Raw genomic sequence first — 18129 nt, forward strand, 5'->3', positions numbered from 1 at the left:
AACTCATGTTTGTAGCTTCGAGAACACTATCCAACCATCTCGTCCTCTGTCGTCCCCTTCTCCTTGTGCCCGCCATCTTTCCCAACATCAGGGTCTTTTCCATGGAGTCTTCTCTTCTCATGAGGTGGCCAAAGTACTGGAGCCTCAGCTTCACGATCTGTCCTTCCAGTGAGCACTCAGGGCTGATTTCCTTAAGAATTGAGAGGTTTGATCTTCTTGCAGTCCATGGGACTCTCAAGAGTCTCCTCCAGCACCATAATTCAAAAGCATCAATTCTTCGGCAATCAGCCTTCTTTATCGTCCAGCTCTCACTTTCATACTTAACAACAACTGGCATATTGCCTAACTTACAAGGAAGACAAGTTTAAACCACTTCCCTTTCTCCATCAATTGCTTCAAGGGAGAATGGAATCTGAGCCCCAACCCAGTGGGTACATGGTGGACAGAGACAGTTTCCTGACTTTCCAGCAAATAAGTTGCTGTTGCTTGCTAGGCAGATGAGAGGGGTGAAGAAAGTGGGGGAAAGGGCAGTGTGTTGCAAACACAGTGGCAGGACTGGCTTGATTGCCTCCACTTGAACCAAACTGCCCTTCTTGCCCTTTCTTGCCCCAATAAGTAGCAGTTCAGCTGCCAATAGGACATGTAAGTCCCTGCCCCCTTCCCACTGTCTGCTGAGGGGTGGGGGTAGTACAATAGTGGTCATTTATGTACTTAATAACATCAAGTTTTATCCGTAAGTACAGTAGTCACATAACGTTTGAGTTAAAGTTGATTTTTAGAAGAAGGTTCTGTTAAAATTAGTTGGTAATTAGTAAATGTTCTTAGATGTATATGAAGGAAGCGGAATCTGGAATTAGATTTACCGTTATGATTATTAACTACTTCATAATAGTCCCATTTGATTTGATTTATTTTTCCTGTGTGTGTGTTGCCTGAATTATTTCTGTCTAAAGCAAAAACAATATTTCTGGTTTTTCAGTGCGATTCCCAGGAACTAAAACATACATTGATCCAGACACGTATGAAGACCCATCCCTTGCTGTTCATGAGTTTGCTAAGGAGATCGATCCATCACGAATTCGTATTGAGAGAGTAATCGGGGCAGGTAAAAATTCATCACACTTCATTTGCAAGTATAACTAATATGTACTCTTTTTAATACAGATAAGCTGATCAACTCCATCAAGACCTGTATGGGAATCTAATGCTGTATAAAAAAGGAATATAGTTTTCTAATAGGTGAAAATACTTCAAAGTATCACTCAAATCATTACACATATTTAGCCACATGAATTGATTTATTGGTTGGTTGGTTGGTTGGTTGGTTAGTTGGTCTTGTAAGAGAAGGAAATAGGTTCTGGTTCTGATCTAGAACCTTACCATGCCTGAATTGCTTTTGCTTCTTCCTGTGGCAAATAGAACACAATGGGTATTATTATTTTTTGCTTCCCAGCCATCTGTATTTGTACAGGCTGCCCAGTAACATATGCCATCTCAGCAGCTAGTTGCTCTGTTGCTTCATATGGAATTTACCCACTAGGTCACTTCCTCTGAATTGTATTTTTATGACTGTTTGATTGTGTTTGTCCACACATATATATGTTCCTCTATGTCTAGGCCAGAAATCATATTTGAAATAATCTCTAACTTGGCTTACTTTTTCCAAGAGAGATTTCATAGAATATTGAACTAATTTTTTTATAAATAAGATTTATATTTCATTTTTCTGCACTAAAAAGGTAATAAATGCAACCTTATTTTTATTTGAATGGAAATTACTATTTGGTATAGAATTAATTCAAAATTCTATGCCTTAATTTCCTTATTTTATGGCCTTCTAGTAAGCAGCACAAGAATAGTACAGGTCAGTACAGTTCTTCAAACAAAATTGTTGCAGTTTGTTATTAAGGCAAGTCGAGACCATGAACTATTAAAATTAGGCTGTGGGAGGGGGAAGTCCTTCCATAAATATGAGATTATTACTAGTTCTCTGTAAGGTTCTGCAGTGGTCTACCCTTCCCCATAATCCCTCCTCTTCTTTCTGACAGGCAGGGCAGTTGTGGCTTATTTATGTACAAGTAAACGTCGTAATTTCCACTTGTGGATGGAAGTGGCACAACAGATTTTTAGACTGGATTTCTGTTAATTTGTTTAGGAATGCTAGAATGTCTTTCTTATTAGCACAGCTTACTTACTTAGCCAAGCCTTTATTAGGCTTTACAACTGTATTTTTGTGTGAACGGCTATTCTTAATAATGCAGTTTTCACCACCTGTACTTTCCTGAATTTCATTTGCCTCTCAGCTCACAATTTATAATAACCCCAGCCACAACTGTGATGTATGTCGTCTTCTTCTATATTTAAAAACACAGTCTTAAGTTGAAATTCTGTTAGTGCTTGAGTATCTACAAAAAACTTATTTTTAGCAAAGGGAATTAATAATTACACTATAATAGAAAATGTCCACCAACAGAGGTGTTGTTTACCTCAGGAATTAATATAGTGGTGTTTTATAGCTGTATCAGCTAACTACATTGCTGATAATGTGAATCCTTTTGCTCCTCTTGGACTGCGAAGACTGATTAAAGAAGAGGTAGCAGCGATGAAAAAAACTCATAAGAAAAAACAAATCTTCACAAGTCATTCTGAGAAATATCAGGATTATTTTCTATATGCTACTACCTGGTACAACAAAATTAGCAGTTGAAAAGTGGTGGTTAAATATCACCAATGGTTATGAGTGAAATTAGACATATGATTTCCTTTTAGGAAAAAGTTTTCTTGTGGGGGAGGTGTAACCCATAACACTAAAAAAGGGATAAAAGAGGGCAAGATATGCATAAATGTGCATGTACTAATTTATACAAAAAGATACAAATATTAATAAATTTAAATAAAAATACAGGATATTTCACCATAGTGTGCAGTCTGGTCTCCAGAAGCTAATGGGCAGCTTCAAGATGCTTGTTCTCCCTTTTAATGGTTTTGTTTTTACAGCAAACTTGGAGTGGGCAATTCTTAGGGGACTCCTTCAAACAAAGAACTGCCCTCTTAAAGTAGGACACATGACCACACTACTATTGTAATTTTTCCATTTCTCAAGGATGCCTGAATACACAGTTCCAAAAATGGACCTTAGAGGTTAGATAGTTATTTTATTCATCTGTGTGGAATAGAATGCAGTTGTACTTCCTTGAATGTTTATTTGATGTTTTCTTGTATGTGACTTGGTCTGTTTTCTCCATCTTTTAACTCACTAATTAGGATTCTTTATTCCTGTGTAGATCCTATTTATAATTTGTAGGGTTTTAAGCATGTTTTTTTAAAAAATTTTAGCGGACGCGGGTGGTGCTGTGGGTAAAACCTCAGTGCCTAGGACTTGCCGATCGCATGGTCGGCGGTTCGAATCCCCGCGGCGGGGTGAGCTCCCGTCTTTCGGTCCCAGCTCCTGCCCACCTAGCAGTTCGAAAGCACCCTTAAGTGCAAGTAGATAAATAGGTACCGCTTTATAGCGGGAAGGTAAACGGCGTTTCCGCGTGCTGCGCTGGTGCTGGCTCGCCAGAGCAGCTTCGTCACGCTGGCCACGTGATCCGGAAGTGTCTCCGGACAGCGCTGGCTCCCGGCCTCTTAAGTGAGATGAGCACACAACCCTAGAGTCGGACACGACCGGCCTGTACGGGCAGGGGTACCTTTACCTTTAAGCATTTTTTACATGCTTTGAGCACACATTGAAGTGAAAGGATTCTTTTGGAACTGTTCGTACTTATTCAGGCATTAAATTTTGAAACTGCTACAATGACATCTGTCTCAAAGGCTTAGATCTTAAACACATGCACTGCTAACAATCTAACCAACTGCTTTTTAACTTAAGGTGAATTTGGAGAAGTATGCAGTGGTCGCCTGAAAACACCTGGGAAAAGGGAGATTCCAGTGGCCATTAAAACTTTGAAAGGTGGATATGTGGACAGACAGAGAAGAGATTTTCTACGAGAAGCTAGTATAATGGGGCAGTTTGACCACCCAAATATTATCCGCCTTGAAGGAGTTGTTACAAAAAGTAAGTAGCTTAGGACATTTTTTTCATATCATAATTCTTGTCTTTTTGCTGCACTTATCCCAATTCAGATGCGAGTTTCCACATACAGTTGTGCTGCTTAATAAGGAAAAGCACATATAAAGGGTATTTTGCCTAGTTACTACACTGGAACCACATTCACAATGAAAAATAGCATATCTCTTGTTTGTGATGCCCTTTTTCATTTGATTAAATATTTGCCGTATTTTTCCATGTATTGGACAAGGTTTTTTTTTTACTCAAAAATCATGTCAAAAAACTGGGGTCGTCCAATACACGGATAGTGGCATGTGGGGGAGAAGCGACGCACCACCAGCCAGCTCGTTGGCAGGAGCACGGCTTCTTCTGATGCTGCAGCAAGCAGGGAGCGATCTGGGGGGTGTTTCCTGCCCGCAGCTGCATGGGGGGAGAGACTTAACAATTCTGGGCCATCTCCCCTCATTTTCCTAAAATTGAGTCGCCAAAAATAAGGTGGGGTCTTATACATGGGGGTGTCTTACAGATGGAAAAGTACAGTATATTGGTTCTGATTTGTCCTATTCAAATTCTGTATCATCAGTAAAAATAAATTGTACCCAGTGTATTGTTTTGAATATTCCCCATAAGATCTAAAAGGGAAGACAAACGCAATAATCTGCATAATTTTATAGTATACAGTACTTGTGGATTATCATTTTAGCTATTAATACTTCTGCCACTTAACAAAAAGGTAACTAAAAATGACCAGGGGTAGAACAAATAATAGTGACCTTCATTGTAGGGGCAAATATTTCATATTCATAGTTGCAGGTAAGTTCATAGGGTTTCTGAAGACTTGTGGATATGCAAAACAAATCAGGAATAAATGTTTTATTACACTATATATTGTGTAATTAAGCCAATTGCATCAAATGGATGAGGGTCTGCTATTTAAATGGAGAATGCTAAGCTTGGCAATAGTGTGCAACAGGCAGACAATCAGCTTATTGTCTATTAGCTATGATACAAACTAATATGCACAGTAATTTTTAAAATACTAAAAGTATATATCTGATTTTGCAGCGTCCTTTCAACAAAACAAAACTTTTCATTCAAGTAATGTGGAAGTTGTTGGGAAACTGCCAGGGAGATATAGTCCATCATGGCCCCAAGCCGGCTGCCGGACTTCCATCGATCTCCCGTAGCCAGGCAGATCCAGCAGTTAGCGACACGAAGCCTCAGAAATAGATTGCCACATTCCAGGCTTGTGCACACTGTTCTTTATCAGCAGAAACCACAGCCAGAAAGCTTGCACCGCAGAAGAGAGCAAAATTTACAGACTTTATTTAGCGTTGAACAGAACAAAGGAAAAACATGACCGTTCTGTGTCAGTGTCTCTGACCGACTGAAATCGAAAGGAAACAGCAAACATAAACATCCTCAACAGGAAATACGCAGACTCTGTGACTCACAAGCCTGCTCTCTCTTAAGGTGGAACGGAAATATCCTAACAGAAGTTTCAGTCTATGCCTGAATCTACCTTTCTGCAATTCCTGTTCCTTTTAAACAATTGACTTTTAGGAGACCTTTCCCAATGTTGAAACACAAAAGCAAACAGCAGTTTGGGCCATAAAACAAACTATAAATATGTGTAGTGCTTTTTTTCTGGGGGGACGCATACCCCTAAACATTTTGTGAATCTTTGTACTTTTGTCCATTTACTGAGTCAAAATGAGAGTACCCCTAAACATTTTTTAAGAAGAAAAGCACGGCATATGTAGATGGATCTTAAAGACCGGTTAGTTCGTTCATTCTGTTCTAGGAGTTATATAGTAGGAATCATGTTTTCAAGACAAAATTCTTGCTGTCACCACCTCATCAGATTTGATTCTTTGTCATGCTTCCTTATGTTCATAACTATTTTAAAAGTGTTCTTAAAGCTTCTGCAAACGGATGTGTTGACAGCATGAGAAAATTCCATCCTTGTGTTGTTGCAGTGTAATTAAGCTTTCTTATTTTTATTCTAAATCACAAGATAATAGCACTGCTACTATAACACATGATAAGATGGCAGAAACACTCACAAAACCATAAGCTAATGAGAGATAATATCTAATGGTATTAATAGTTGTGTAGGGGTACCACCGTATAGTTCTTTTCCCTCTCACCCTTGCACATCCTGGTGTAACAGCAATGTCTCAAGCAGCAAGTAGTCTGGTAAATGTGGTTTTTCCATTACACCTTGATTTCTTAGTGTAGACATCAGGCATCCCAGGGCTCCATGTATGCTCAGTAGAATCCTTCACATAGGGCCCTAAGCCATGTTGTTATGAGAGCACCTGACACCCAATTTAAGGACATGGGTATCTGGGGAAATTACAGTTAAATGAGGACCTTGATCCCAGGAACACAGCTGGTGCAAAATTCAAGAACCTGTGAAGAAGAGATGAAACAACAGGGTACAAGTTTGGTATGCTGCAGTAATAGGGAGCGAAAAATACTGTGCTAGCTTTTGCTTGTTGTAAGTTAGCTAACCATACAATATCTTTAAAAAAGGAACCTATATTGAACTTTTGGTTACAGGGAAATATAGTTAAATTGAACAGATTAATTCAGAGGCAGATAATTAATCAGTGAAAAACAGTTTAATAGGCTGGTGTAAAATGTAAAGCAGCTTCATTTTGAAAACTGCTTACACTAAAGTAGTTCAGTTTCCACGTGCAGTGGTGTTGCCAGCCAGCGTCTTAATTTCCTCAAGAGATACGGATAAGACTATTACGTCTATCGCCTTCGAATCATCGGCTTTCCATCTCTCTGTCAGAGGAACTGGGGGGGCCTCAGATACAGTGTGCCACACCCTAAACTGACGCAGCAAACTCTCACACCATTTTGCCCAGGTTTCATAATTCTGCCCATGTAACTTTGGGCACTCAGTGGCCTCTGAAGCTTCAAAAGCGTGGAAAAACTCCATTCCAGCTTTTACTTGAGCCGTGAGCCTTTATGCCTTCAAAGACTCCTTATCGTGGCAGCTCATTAATCACGATGCCTTTTGGCTCGGCTCCCAGGCCAATTAAGCCTTGCCGGAGTTCAAAGGCTCCGTCCGAGGTAAAACAGAAAAGCCTCCCTTCCTTTCGCTTTTCCCACGTACCTCTCAAACGCAGTCTGTTGCAGCTTTACTCTCCTGTAGGTGCTGTGAATCTGGGCCCGAAACCTTGTTGTTGGGAAACTGCCAGGGAGATATAGTCCATCATGGCCCCAAGCCGGCTGCCGGACTTCCATCGATCTCCCGTAGCCAGGCAGATCCAGCAGTTAGCGACACGAAGCCTCAGAAATAGATTGCCACATTCCAGGCTTGTGCACACTGTTCTTTATCAGCAGAAACCACAGCCAGAAAGCTTGCACCGCAGAAGAGAGCATAATTTACAGACTTTATTTAGCGTTGAACAGAACAAAGGAAAAACATGACCGTTCTGTGTCAGTGTCTCTGACCGACTGAAATCGAAAGGAAACAGCAAACATAAACATCCTCAACAGGAAATACGCAGACTCTGTGACTCACAAGCCTGCTCTCTCTTAAGGTGGAACGGAAATATCCTAACATCCTCCCCCTTTCCGTGTAACCTGTAGTACCTGTGGTTCACCCAATTGCAACCTCTGTGTGTAAACCTTAAGTTGTTCTTTGTTAACAACCTTAGACAACAGATCAGCAGGAATTTCATTTCCTGCCATGTAGGACACCCGAATCAGTCCTTTCTGAATACACTCTCTTGCACGATGTAGCTTAATCTGCAAGTACTTGGTTCTTTGCTTGCAACTCTCAGAGTTCAGCAAAGCCAAACACGATCTATTGTCTTGATACACTTGTATAGGACATTTCACAGAAACCCCGATGTCCTTAAACAGTTGCATCAACCATTCACAATCCATGAGTGAAAATGACAGAGCATTGAGTTCTGCTTCACAGGAACTTAGGCTCACTGTTGTTTGCTTCTTGCACAACCAGTCAAACAGGCAGTGGTTGTACATGTAGCATACTCCAGAAGTGCTTGTACCATCTGTGGTGTCACTTCCAAAACTTGCATCTGCAAAGATTTCAAGACCTCCAGTCTTCTGACTGGTGAACCTCAGCCTGTAGTGCATAGTCCCTTTCAAATAGCGGGCTATGCGCTTCAGAGCTTTCCAATCCTGAACCGTAGGATTGTTGGCATGTCTGCTAAGCAGATTACAGCTTACAGCTATGTCAGGTCTTGAACATCTGGCAATGAAATTCAGCTTGCCTAGAATGCATCTGTACAGCGTTGTGTCAGAAAACGCTTCAGCAGTACTATCTACCTGGTAACCTGTCACCATCGGTGTGTCTGCTGGGTTTGCATCAACCAAATTCAACCTGGTTAATACATCAGCAATTTTCTGTGTTTGGTGTACCAGAAAATTGCCTGCTTGGTCCTTCTCCACCTGCAGAGAAAGATAGTTGGATACCTCACCAAGATCCTTCATGTCAAAGTGCTCCTTCAGCTGAGCTAGGGTGCTTTGATAGAAAGCCTGATTCTTCCAAAACATCAGAAGATCATCAACAAAACATAAACAATACAGTTTGTTTTGCCCCTCCTCCTTGACAAACACACATGGATCAGCTTTGCCCTGGTGAAAACCTAGAGAAAGCAACGTTTCAGTGAGTTTTGTGTTCCAACACCTAGCACTCTGCTTGAGACCATATAAGGATTTCCGCAGTTTACAGACCATTCCCTTCTGTATCTCCATCCCATCTGGTGGAAGCATGAACAGCTCTTCGTTCAAAATCCCGTACAAAAAAGCTGTATTAATGTCATGATGGGAAACATGCAGTTTCTCCTCCGCAGCGATCTTGAGCATCAGCCGAATGCTCTCATATTTGACTGTGGGTGAGTAGGTCTCGTGGTAATCCTGTCCTGGTACCTGTGAAAAACCTCTGGCAACCAATCTGGCTTTGTGTCTGACAACCTTGCCATTCTGGTCTGTCTTGGCCTTGAAGACCCATTTGCTGCCAACCAGTCTCATACCTGGGACTACCGGTACCAGTTCCCAAGTTTGGTTCCTGTTCAAGGAATCAACTTCAGCCTTCATGGCATTAAGCCAAGGCTCAGCATCTTTAGAGGTTAACTCCTGAACCTCTTTGAAGCTTGAAGGTTCCCACACCTTCTCTGAGCTACTAAGAACAGCAGTTGCTGTCTTAGCAAACTCATCAGCATACCTCTTAGGAGGTCTGCCTTTGGTCGCCCTTTCAGACCTACGTACTAGACGCAAGTCTTCTGGACTCATCTCCTCTTTCTTAGGAGAAAAATGACCAATGGTGAACAGTGGTTCTTCCAGTTCATTGTCAGACGCATCAGATGGTCTGACTGAGGCCTTTGCACTCTTGTAGTCTGCTGTGTCATCACTCTCACTGACATCAGCAGCAGCGCCGCCCACTGAACTGGAATCCGAACTCTGATCATCATCATCATCATCATCCTCATCCTCATCATCCTCAGCAGCTTCCTCAGCTTTAGCTGCTCGCTTGACATCACCTTCATCCTCCTCTGGGTAACTCTGGAAAATTCCCACATTTCCCCCCCACTTAGGATTGTACTCAACACTCCTTGTGAACTTTATGGACTTAGAGTTAGTCATCCATACCCTGTATGCACCTTTTTCGTACCCCATGAACAAACCATGTGCCCCACGCTTCCCAAGCTTGTTGGTTTGTGGGGTGCGTACCCACATGTCAGAACCAAATATTCTCATGTGTTTGGTGTTGGGTTTCTTGCCAAACATCTTCTCATAGGGGGTACAACCAATGGGTGATGACAATCTGCGATTAACGGAGTAAACCAGATTCCCTAAAGCCTCCCCCCAAAACTTATCAGGGAGATTGGCATCATGCAACAAGGTTTTCATTCCTTGCAGCAATGTTTGATTTGCTCTCTCCGCAAGCCCATTCATCCATGGCGATCTGGGGGTTGACATGTCATGCTGGATTCCCTTCTCAGTCAGGAAAGCTTCAAACTGCTGAGAAGTGAATTCCCCGCCCCGATCGGTAAACAGACAGGAAATACGTTTACCGTGAGCATTCTCCAACCAAGCACAGAATGCCTTAAACTTCGGAAACGCTTGCGATTTCTGTTCGAGCAAAAACACATGAATGTACCTAGAAAAAGAATCAATTAGAACCCCATGAACAAACCATGTGCCCCACGCTTCCCAAGCTTGTTGGTTTGTGGGGTGCGTACCCACATGTCAGAACCAAATATTCTCATGTGTTTGGTGTTGGGTTTCTTGCCAAACATCTTCTCATAGGGGGTACAACCAATGGGTGATGACAATCTGCGATTAACGGAGTAAACCAGATTCCCTAAAGCCTCCCCCCAAAACTTATCAGGGAGATTGGCATCATGCAACAAGGTTTTCATTCCTTGCAGCAATGTTTGATTTGCTCTCTCCGCAAGCCCATTCATCCATGGCGATCTGGGGGTTGACATGTCATGCTGGATTCCCTTCTCAGTCAGGAAAGCTTCAAACTGCTGAGAAGTGAATTCCCCGCCCCGATCGGTAAACAGACAGGAAATACGTTTACCGTGAGCATTCTCCAACCAAGCACAGAATGCCTTAAACTTCGGAAACGCTTGCGATTTCTGTTCGAGCAAAAACACATGAATGTACCTAGAAAAAGAATCAATTAGAACCATGAAGAACCTTGCTCCTCCTAAAGAGGGCGTAAGTGGCCCAACCAGGTCTGCGTGCACTAGCTGGTAGGGCTTGGAAGCCTGCCTGCTAGACTCTTTGCCTTTTGGAGCAACCTTCACCTTGTTCTCTGCACAAGATACACATTTCATATGAAATTTACAGGGTTTGATATTCAAACCCTCAACCACCTCTGGCATCTTGGCCAGTGCCTTCCAAGAGAGGTGACCAAACCTTCGATGCGCTTCATGAATACAACCTGCATGAAGAACTTTGTTAGTTTGTGCAACACAACAAGAATCAGCATTAGATACAACAGCAGTGTCCTCATAAGTTATATGGAACAAACCATCCATAAACTTTGCATGCAAATAGTCCTCTTTGCCTTTACTGATGACACAGACACTCCTCTTGAAGGAAATCTGAAAACCACGCCCAGTAAGCTGCGGGACGCTCAACAAATTGCTTGCAGCGCCTGGAACATATAGTACACCGCTGATGGTTGTGTGCAAACTTGCAAGTTTCACAGTCCCTTCTCCTGCAATTTGCAACGTCCTTCCATCAGCCAGGTGGATCTCTCCTTCTTGAGGCTTGAAGGAGATAAAGAGGTGCCGATCCTTCGAGATGTGGCGGGTACAGCCCGAATCAACAACAAAGCTGCCTTTGGCTGTTGGAGCAGCCTTCACAGCAAGCAAACCCTTGTTTTCCACTGGCTTGGGCTTTTGCAGCTTGCCCCCCTGCTTCTGCTGGCCAGCAGACGTGCCTTTAGCCTTTGGTGAAGCTGTGCCAGCAGACATAGCCTTGTCTTCCACTGGCGTGGGCTTTTGCAGCTTGCCCCCCTGCTTCTGGTCAGCAGACGTGCCTTTAGCCTTTGGTGAAGCTGTGCCAGCAAACATAGCTTTGTTTTTCCCTGGCGTGGGCTCTTCACCCTCCCTTCGCTCCTGGCCATCTGCAGACGCCTGTTTACCTTTGCTTTTCCGGCCTCTGCAAAGGCGATGACCTTGGTTCTCACGAGAAACAGAGCTCTCAGCTGCCGACTCCTTGGCTCCCCCTGGAGGCTGGAATGCTGCCTGGGATGACGTGACGGTCAGCTCCCCCTGCAGCTTGCAACCGGTGCCCTCAGCATCCCTGCATTCACTCGCATTCTGGGAAACAGCCAGGACCTCCGATGCAGTCAAACTCTGGGCTGGGATGACTGACTTGTGAGCTTTCATCAAAGCATACCACATTCCACGTGCAGTGGTGTTGCCAGCCAGCGTCTTAATTTCCTCAAGAGATACGGATAAGACTATTACGTCTATCGCCTTCGAATCATCGGCTTTCCATCTCTCTGTCAGAGGAACTGGGGGGGCCTCAGATACAGTGTGCCACACCCTAAACTGACGCAGCAAACTCTCACACCATTTTGCCCAGGTTTCATAATTCTGCCCATGTAACTTTGGGCACTCAGTGGCCTCTGAAGCTTCAAAAGCGTGGAAAAACTCCATTCCAGCTTTTACTTGAGCCGTGAGCCTTTATGCCTTCAAAGACTCCTTATCGTGGCAGCTCATTAATCACGATGCCTTTTGGCTCGGCTCCCAGGCCAATTAAGCCTTGCCGGAGTTCAAAGGCTCCGTCCGAGGTAAAACAGAAAAGCCTCCCTTCCTTTCGCTTTTCCCACGTACCTCTCAAACGCAGTCTGTTGCAGCTTTACTCTCCTGTAGGTGCTGTGAATCTGGGCCCGAAACCTTGTTGTTGGGAAACTGCCAGGGAGATATAGTCCATCATGGCCCCAAGCCGGCTGCCGGACTTCCATCGATCTCCCGTAGCCAGGCAGATCCAGCAGTTAGCGACACGAAGCCTCAGAAATAGATTGCCACATTCCAGGCTTGTGCACACTGTTCTTTATCAGCAGAAACCACAGCCAGAAAGCTTGCACCGCAGAAGAGAGCATAATTTACAGACTTTATTTAGCGTTGAACAGAACAAAGGAAAAACATGACCGTTCTGTGTCAGTGTCTCTGACCGACTGAAATCGAAAGGAAACAGCAAACATAAACATCCTCAACAGGAAATACGCAGACTCTGTGACTCACAAGCCTGCTCTCTCTTAAGGTGGAACGGAAATATCCTAACAGAAGTTTCAGTCTATGCCTGAATCTACCTTTCTGCAATTCCTGTTCCTTTTAAACAATTGACTTTTAGGAGACCTTTCCCAATGTTGAAACACAAAAGCAAACAGCAGTTTGGGCCATAAAACAAACTATAAATATGTGTAGTGCTTTTTTTCTGGGGGGACGCATACCCCTAAACATTTTGTGAATCTTTGTACTTTTGTCCATTTACTGAGTCAAAATGAGAGTACCCCTAAACATTTTTTAAGAAGAAAAGCACGGCATATGTAGATGGATCTTAAAGACCGGTTAGTTCGTTCATTCTGTTCTAGGAGTTATATAGTAGGAATCATGTTTTCAAGACAAAATTCTTGCTGTCACCACCTCATCAGATTTGATTCTTTGTCATGCTTCCTTATGTTCATAACTATTTTAAAAGTGTTCTTAAAGCTTCTGCAAACGGATGTGTTGACAGCATGAGAAAATTCCATCCTTGTGTTGTTGCAGTGTAATTAAGCTTTCTTATTTTTATTCTAAATCACAAGATAATAGCACTGCTACTATAACACATGATAAGATGGCAGAAACACTCACAAAACCATAAGCTAATGAGAGATAATATCTAATGGTATTAATAGTTGTGTAGGGGTACCACCGTATAGTTCTTTTCCCTCTCACCCTTGCACATCCTGGTGTAACAGCAATGTCTCAAGCAGCAAGTAGTCTGGTAAATGTGGTTTTTCCATTACACCTTGATTTCTTAGTGTAGACATCAGGCATCCCAGGGCTCCATGTATGCTCAGTAGAATCCTTCACATAGGGCCCTAAGCCATGTTGTTATGAGAGCACCTGACACCCAATTTAAGGACATGGGTATCTGGGGAAATTACAGTTAAATGAGGACCTTGATCCCAGGAACACAGCTGGTGCAAAATTCAAGAACCTGTGAAGAAGAGATGAAACAACAGGGTACAAGTTTGGTATGCTGCAGTAATAGGGAGCGAAAAATACTGTGCTAGCTTTTGCTTGTTGTAAGTTAGCTAACCATACAATATCTTTAAAAAAGGAACCTATATTGAACTTTTGGTTACAGGGAAATATAGTTAAATTGAACAGATTAATTCAGAGGCAGATAATTAATCAGTGAAAAACAGTTTAATAGGCTGGTGTAAAATGTAAAGCAGCTTCATTTTGAAAACTGCTTACACTAAAGTAGTTCAGTTTGAGTCTGTGAGAATACTGTAGATTGAGCAGTTTCTGAGTTGCAACACAGCATCCCTAGCAATGGGATAATTATCAGATAGAATCTGACACTGGACTTACTGAGACATACACCACTAAAAGTGGTTAATGAATCACTTTCTGACAGTCAGAAACAGAGTTGGTCTGCAGTACTTAGGCAGAGACTTTCTCCTTATGTTAGCCATAAGTTATTAAGCTGTAACCATTGCCTGTATATAGTCCTTCAGTTAGTAGGAAATGCAATCCATCACAATGTTTTTATCTGTTGACCTAAAAGGGGCGAAAAAACTCCACCAGATTACATGATTACAATACGTGTGAGAATTCCAGTTCGAAATTACTGATGAATGAAACAGCACAAATACTTTTTGTGTTGTATAATATCAGGAAAACAAGCATTAGCAGTCATGTACAACTCAAGTTACAGAGTATGGCTTAGCTCCTTCATTCCTGTGAGCAGAAAGGTGGGGGGGGGGTTCAGTGTTCTCCTGCAGCCATCTGTCACAGAGTGTTGACTGATGCTCTGGAATATTGTGAGAAGTCATACAGGGAAGTATAGTGGGAAGGAGGAATTAGTAAAAACATTCTTACCCCCTCTTCTGCCAGAAGGAACTTGCATTAGAACAGTTTATTGTTAATAGAAAAGCAACTTGGGATCCAAGACTGGGTGGTCTTCTAAATAAAGGATCCTATATCATCTTCCAAGAGGATTCTTTCAGATTTCAGTAATTCTTATTCTTCAAAGAGGAACACCGTGGGTTGGATCCAGAACAGCTCTTCCTCCACTCACAGAAAGCAAGGGAAATATTTAAACTGGTTCCCCATGCAGCTCTGCACTGCTTCCTACACTACTCTAGAAAGCCCATCCCCGCAACCACCCAAAGCAGCTGTTCAATGGGGCATAAGAAACTGCAGGGGGAGGGTTGCAATGAGCCAAAATTGCTTCTTCTGCTTCTATGAACAGGAACACTCCTGCATGAAATAACATTTTTAAACATTACTGTGTTAGAATGTTCTTAATTCTAACTGTTTTTGGAATCTTCTAACCATTTCTTGAATGCCTTTTAAAAAATAAAATATGGATATGTTTGCCACCCATGCTCCTTTAGGAGGAAAAGTGGGATATAAATTCAATAAATCAGCATCAGAATTATCTGTCACATTTATGTGGTTCCAGCCTCATATAATTTCTGATTTCCTATTTGCTTGCACTATGCTCACATAGGGCATATTTCAACCATTCTGTCTCATTGGAGAATTCTAACAGTCATCCTCCCATCTAACCCAGTTTGCTGTTTTATAATACTGAAATTCCAGATTCTGAAGTATTTCCATTTTCTTGAGGCAGATATGTGTAGTCAATGATTTCCAGAGTTCAGCTTTAAATTTGGAATTGCTTTGTTGCATGTTGTGGTCACCTTGGCTATTCCATTTACACAAAGTATATGTCCTGCCACATGGATGACTACTACTCAATAAAAGAACACCGTTTTTGCTTTAGAAACATTATTGATTTTGTAGGCTTCAGTTTTAAAAGACTCATTTGTTTTATTTTAAATCCACTGACTGATTTGCTTGTTGAGAGTAGACAGAGGAAACTTTTTTTGTTTGAGGTCAGTCTACTTTAGTGATTGCTTTCAACTTGCCTTTGGAAGTGTATCATCATGTGCCAATTTCTGATTTCACACTGAGCTTTTTTGGCTAAATCTAAAACTGCAATGGCTACCTTTCCAAAATGAATTTCCAAGAATGTGCATCTCGATCAGATGTTGACAAAGCCAGGATAAGAACTCCTGAGGCTCAGGCATTAATTTGACTACCAGACTGCATAAAATACTGAATTTGTGTCAGCGTTGGAAAATCCTCACTCAATAGATTCTTTGCAGCTGACTTTCTTTATGCTCCAAAAGGAGCTGGTAACTCATTAAAAGGCATTTGCAAAGTAATTGGCTCTTTAAGAGTAACTGTTCTCAAAATTAAAAGGGTTATTCAGACTTGGATCAGTTTATTATTTTGAAAGATTTATATTCATTTTCATAAGAGGATAAATACCATTCTCCGTAAAGATTCAGATTTATGCACCCAGACATGATCTTTAGAATGAAACTCAAGAAGTATATTACATTGCTGTTGTTTACACTCCAGTTCCCCAAGCAGTGATAGTTTCCAGGGGTTCCAGCATGTCTATGCGGTGGTACACATTGGAACCATTTTGATTTGTATTTAATTTGCTATGAAAAACCAATGACTTTTCTTTCTCAGCTCAAGAGCATTAATATTTATTTTATAATACAAAATCACTGTTGAAAGTAAAGTGCAGATAGATGACTAACCTGGATCCCACTTATTTTATTTCTTCTGGGTCTAGCCACCATTTTAATTTCTCACAATGTCTGTGGCCTAGCACTGCTCTGAGATAATTAAAGGGATAACTAAACCATTTGCCCCTTCATCTTCCAACACCGCCTCTTCCCAGTCTTCTCCCTCTTCTCACTCATTGTCCCACCACCACTTTCTTGACTTTTAGCCATCTTCCCTAAGTGGTTCCCCAGTTGGTTCCTTCCACCACTCCTCTGTGTCCAACCAGTCGATTACAGCAGGGGTCTGGAAGAAGCAATGTGCTTCATATATAGATTTTGTGAATTCAACTTACCGTATTTACACAAATCTAATGTGCCACTGAATCTAATGCACACCCCAGTTTTCAAAACCTTGAAACCAAAAAAAGTATTTGCTTAAGATGTGAAAATGTGAATATAAATGCACCATCAAATTCATATAAAGATGTGAATATAAATGCACCATCAAATCTAATTCACACCCTCATTTTCACATCTTGATTTGGCCAAAAAAGGTGTGCATTATTTTCAAGTAAATACGGTCAGGGCCTTGTAGAGCCAGGCAGAGGCCCGGGCCAGGTAGATAATGTGCCCCCCCCCCTTTTTTTTACGCTGGGGATAACTGAAGTCTTGTAAATAAGTAAGTATATAAATAATTTTCACAAAAGTTATGCTGACAAATAATTTTATTTCAAGGCTTGAACTGTATCTGCATATAAAGACAAAATGGAAAATATAGATAAATATGCTGACCGAGGCACCCTTTGGAATCGGAGGCCCGGGCCAAGTGGCCCATATGCCCCCCCCCCCCTCTGTCTGGGCCTGAATACGGTAAATCAACTCAGCTCTGATTATGAGCATTTAGATTGGGATCTGAGGAGCCTGTACACTGATTGACAGAACCAAAAGTGAGAGCCAGTTGGTGACTGTGCCAACTTTTGGATTGTGGTTAACACTTAGAGGCGAATCTTACTATTTAAATGTTGGAAGTCATTTAAAGTTATTTCCAAGCCACAAGTAAAGGTCATAACTTAAAAAAAAAAAAGTTTACATCAGTCACAACTGACATTACGGTTAGGTGTAAAATAAGTTGGTTTGGGAACATGACAGCTTAACTTGTCTGTTAATTTGTCCATTATGCTTTTGTCAAATACACAGTTTCAGTGTCAGTGGACTGTACAAATGCATCATTCATCAGAATATTTTTCCCCCTGACATTAGCATTTTTAGAGTGGTTATAACAACTTGTAAATACAGTACTGCTTTTTCCGAAGCATTTGAACCTGTCAGGAACTGTAGCTGGCTGAAACACTGTTATAACATAAATGCAACACAAGCACATGGTCATAGTCTGAGATGCTTTGCTTCTGCACAATACAACTAAGCACTTATTTTGACAATACAGCTAAGCGCTTCTTTGCTTACCCAGCAGATCTTGGGGTTGTGCCATTTGCTGTTTGTAACAAATATAATTTTAATAAGATATAAGTTTTGTGCTGTTCTCAGCATCCTGCTAATTTCAGTGGGTTATATTGCATTTAGTAATAACTAGGGCAGCCAAAATGAACCTGTATAGTTGGAAACAATTTATACTTCCTAAAATCTTTATGATATCATATGTCTATGTTAAAACAATAAAACTATGTTATAGCATGGGCAACACCAATTTGGGGTACTAGAACAGGGGGTGGGAACTGCATAGCTCAACAATGGGGCTGAAACT

General features: G+C 41.6%; 1 protein-coding gene across 4 annotated transcripts in view; it reads left to right on the plus strand.

Moving 5' to 3' along the window:
- EPHA6 (EPH receptor A6) overlaps positions 1-18129 on the plus strand; it is a 365265-nt gene that overhangs the window by 272567 nt on the left and 74569 nt on the right. For all 4 annotated transcript variants that reach the window (XM_077927237.1, XM_028726795.2, XM_028726794.2 and 1 more), the window contains 2 exons: positions 980-1105; positions 3872-4057. In XM_077927237.1, the coding sequence (XP_077783363.1) occupies positions 980-1105; positions 3872-4057 (312 nt within the window). The remainder of the gene's footprint in view (positions 1-979; positions 1106-3871; positions 4058-18129) is intronic.

This window comes from Podarcis muralis, chromosome 4 (assembly GCF_964188315.1).
Source record: "Podarcis muralis chromosome 4, rPodMur119.hap1.1, whole genome shotgun sequence".
Classification (NCBI taxonomy): domain Eukaryota; kingdom Metazoa; phylum Chordata; class Lepidosauria; order Squamata; family Lacertidae; genus Podarcis; species Podarcis muralis.